We start from the raw sequence: 3,505 nt of genomic DNA, 5'->3' as shown, positions 1-3,505 counted from the left end.
AGTAACGAAGATTTAGTTTTATGTACTATACTTTATATTTTGTCAATTTTCTAGGAAAGTCGAGTTCAGTTTGTAGCAAGTTCACTAGTGTGAGAATCCAGAACCCATTGATTTTGTTGTAATTTCCTGATTTATTTGATGTTGTTTCTTTGTTAGTTTATAAAGTCGTTAGAATTAGTTATTTTTCAACTTGATACCATAGATATTGTGTATATCAAAAATTGTGTTCATTTTAGGATGCATGCTACAACTGTACGTAATTTTATTTTCTCTTGTTTCTTGAGACAGGTATAATCTAATACTCAGGTATAATCGTTCTTTGGAAAAAGGATAGGTTGTATACTTCACTTCGAAATTATACATTTACATAACTCAACAATGCCCTGTTGGTGATTGTACCTCTACGATTGCATTCACTTATCGTACCTACATATATTACCATACAATTTTACCTACATTACCATACAATTACCGATTTAACCTACAATACTTACTTATCGTACCTTCCTGCTTTGTAGGCGTTCAAAGGCGGCAGCGTCGAGTGCTAGACACATCATCTACCTATGTGAGAGGTGAAGAGAACCTCCATGGCTGGCGACCAAGAGGGGACAGTCTCATTTTCGACCACCAATGGGAACTGGAGAAGTTGACCCGGCTACAAGCTGTAGAACGAGTGAGACATATGCTGCTGGTGAAGGACAAACTGGGATACGATAGGACACCCACTACCAAGTCTGAAAAGGTAAGAGATAGAGAGGTAGAGAGATATGAATTTCCTAGGCGGTTTGATAGAGGTATCTGTAACTGCAACGGTCTTATCGTCACGAAAGAAGGAAGACAGGATAGCAGAAAGCCAGCCGTTATCGAACCTTATCTGTTTGGGATAAAATCCGCCCCGGGCGGAAATCGAAACCGCGACCTAGCGTTTACAAGGCTGACGCACTACCCTCCGAGCTAACTAGCTATTTTACCCTTTTCTTGTGACCATTTCAGGAGATCTGCAATCTGGTGGCCAAAACAGGAAGTCTGGTAGATGGGCGATCCAGTCCGCCCCTGTTGCGAATTAACTCTCAGAACTTGAAGGAAGACGTGTACCAGCCGTGGGATATGACTGATCATGAGAGAGAGTTGGCCCTGAAATGTATTCGACTCATTCACGGCAGAATACCGTCGAAGGTAAGTCAGATATGACTTCAAAAGAAGGAGGACAGGTCAGATATGACTTCAGGGTTTGATAGAGGGAACTGTAACAAAACAGAGGTCTCATCGTCCCGAAATCAAAGAGAGATGGAGGACAGGCTAGGACAAAGCCAGTCTATCCAAGAACAAATATCCCCTATTCAGGATAAATTTCGCCCCGGGCGGGAATCGAACCCGCGATCTAGCGCTTACAAGGCAGGCGCACCACCCTCCAAGCTAACTAGGCTTGTTAGATGTTACTTTGTGGCTGATAAAGAAATCCCTTTTAACTACTACTCGTACAGTAAGACCTTATAATTCTACTTGTTCAATATGTACTGTGTTCCCATGTTGTTCCCTTGTGTGTTCCCTGTTCTACGTTCATTCGTTCGTTCCGAACAATATGTTCAATATATGTACCATGTTATTTAACCCATAAAATAAACGAGATCTTATTTAGATTGCTGGGATAAAGGGACTTTTTAGTCTCATTCGAGCAGGATAAACAAGGTATATTCTATTCTACTTTTTCTGTTTCTCAGGAACCCCCAACCTCCGCCGCGAAAAACAACGACCTATCCCCGCTGGATGAAACCTGTGACTTATCCAATAGTATGGTAGCAAGCAGTGTTTCTTCTTCCAGTTCCAACGAGTAAGTAGTTGCCTCACAGTGTGAAGTCCTCGGATCAGGCCTAATCCGGTCAAGGGAAAAGTTTTAAAAGACTTTTTGATTATTTTTTTTTCTATTGGCTCTTAAGCTGTGTCCACACATAGTCGACCCCGTCGTTCGATCGGTAAATATATGTCGAGGCAGTGTACGGTTTTAGTTGACGATCGATCGACTGGATGGACTATGTTTGGACCCACCTTTACATAACCCTGATAATATACGCGTGTACCGCGGTTATTTGATTCAAACTCTTGACTTTGGTTTCTTTTTTCCGTTACTAAAGTAAGGAGAAAGTATTGCAATCGGTCCAAATTTTTAACATGAAGTATTCTTTTACGGAAAAATGAATGGCTAAGAAGCAGAGCGGACCAAGTAAAAAAAAAAGCGTTTTGATATAAATGGAGTCAAAGTTTAGGACTAGTTAAAGTTTAAATGGAGATAGCCATTTTGTTTTTGCTCTCATTTCAATACAACACTAAAGTGAAGTTCGCAGCCAATATAAAAATTAGATCTTTTTGCGCTCTTTCCAACGATATAGATAACTCAGAAAGTCGATTTTGGACTTAGTTAGCTCTGCCTTTTACCCAGTCAAATAACAGGAATAATAAAATTATTCTGTTTTCAATTTCCAGGAATCTATCTCCAGACAAGACGGCCAGGAGTTTGTTCGAGGACTCCAGGGGTCGTCCAGACTCTAACGAGGCCAATCAAGATACCTCAGTCATTCTGTACGTACCAGAGATAGAGGAGATCCGAATCAGTCCTGTAGTGTCACGGAAAGGATATCTGAATATACTCGAGCAGAAGACCAATGGCTGGAAGAAGAGATGGGTGGTAAGTACTGAGAGAGAAAAAAAGGACCCAGTTCCATTACTTTCCTTCCCATAGAATAAGGAAAGTAAAAAACAAGCTAAAATCATCGGAATTTTAGTATAGGTAAAAGAACAACGTCTTCACTTGACTAGTAATACTAGTCAAGTGAAGACGTTGTTCACTTGACTAGTAATTGATAAAAAAAAAGATTTGAATTTTGAGTATCATAATTATAATTATGTATTTTTCTGCTTCGTATTAAATTTTTATTTTTGTTGTAAAGAAGATACTGTGTGTATCAGTTGTAGTCCGTGTGATAGAGGGTGTGTCATTAGCTTGTTATTATAGATGTAAATTGAAATTTTCTGCATTTGTTTTTTTCAGAATAACAGCTCGGTTTAAACCCCCCGTAAATCTGCTATACCCCTAACCAGAGGGGTGAATAACATTGTGTTATCAACTCTTATCACTGAACCATCTCTAAAACTATTCAATACAGGGATGGTGTTCGGGACCTCCCATTTTATCTGTTACCTCAGATTTGTAGTTTCATTGAACTTGTCAAAGAAGTTTACTATATGAATCGGATCACATACTTCCCCATTCATTCCTTTTCCAACCTCAGTTGAATGAGTTGAAGTAATATCTACGGGCGGTGCTGCGACTTGACGTTCGCGCGCCTCCCGGCGCGCTTGATAATGATAACACCTACTCTCATTGTTTCATTTCTGGGGAACAGAGGCTCCCTAGTTTCACGCATTTACCTATCGATAGCTAATTTATTCAAGTACCTACGAAAAGTATGTAATGTACCTACCAACAAGCCATTATACAGATTTGCAT

At 39.8% G+C, this 3,505-nt stretch overlaps 1 protein-coding gene across 1 annotated transcript; it reads left to right on the top strand.

Annotated features, from left to right (window-relative positions):
* Window positions 1–481: 481 nt before the first annotated feature.
* Window positions 482–2,684, top strand: LOC103522067 (kinesin-like protein unc-104; the record flags this gene model as incomplete). The annotated part of the gene is given in 4 exon segments (XM_008487174.3): window positions 482–742; window positions 994–1,176; window positions 1,722–1,831; window positions 2,482–2,684. Coding segments are annotated over 4 exon segments (556 nt in total), but the record flags the coding sequence as incomplete, so codon positions are not given.
* Window positions 2,685–3,505: the final 821 nt, after the last annotated feature.

This window comes from Diaphorina citri, unplaced genomic scaffold, assembly GCF_000475195.1.
Source record: "Diaphorina citri unplaced genomic scaffold, Diaci psyllid genome assembly version 1.1 scaffold6738, whole genome shotgun sequence".
NCBI classification, from domain to species: domain Eukaryota; kingdom Metazoa; phylum Arthropoda; class Insecta; order Hemiptera; family Psyllidae; genus Diaphorina; species Diaphorina citri.
This window is presented reverse-complemented; position numbering and strand designations above follow the sequence as displayed.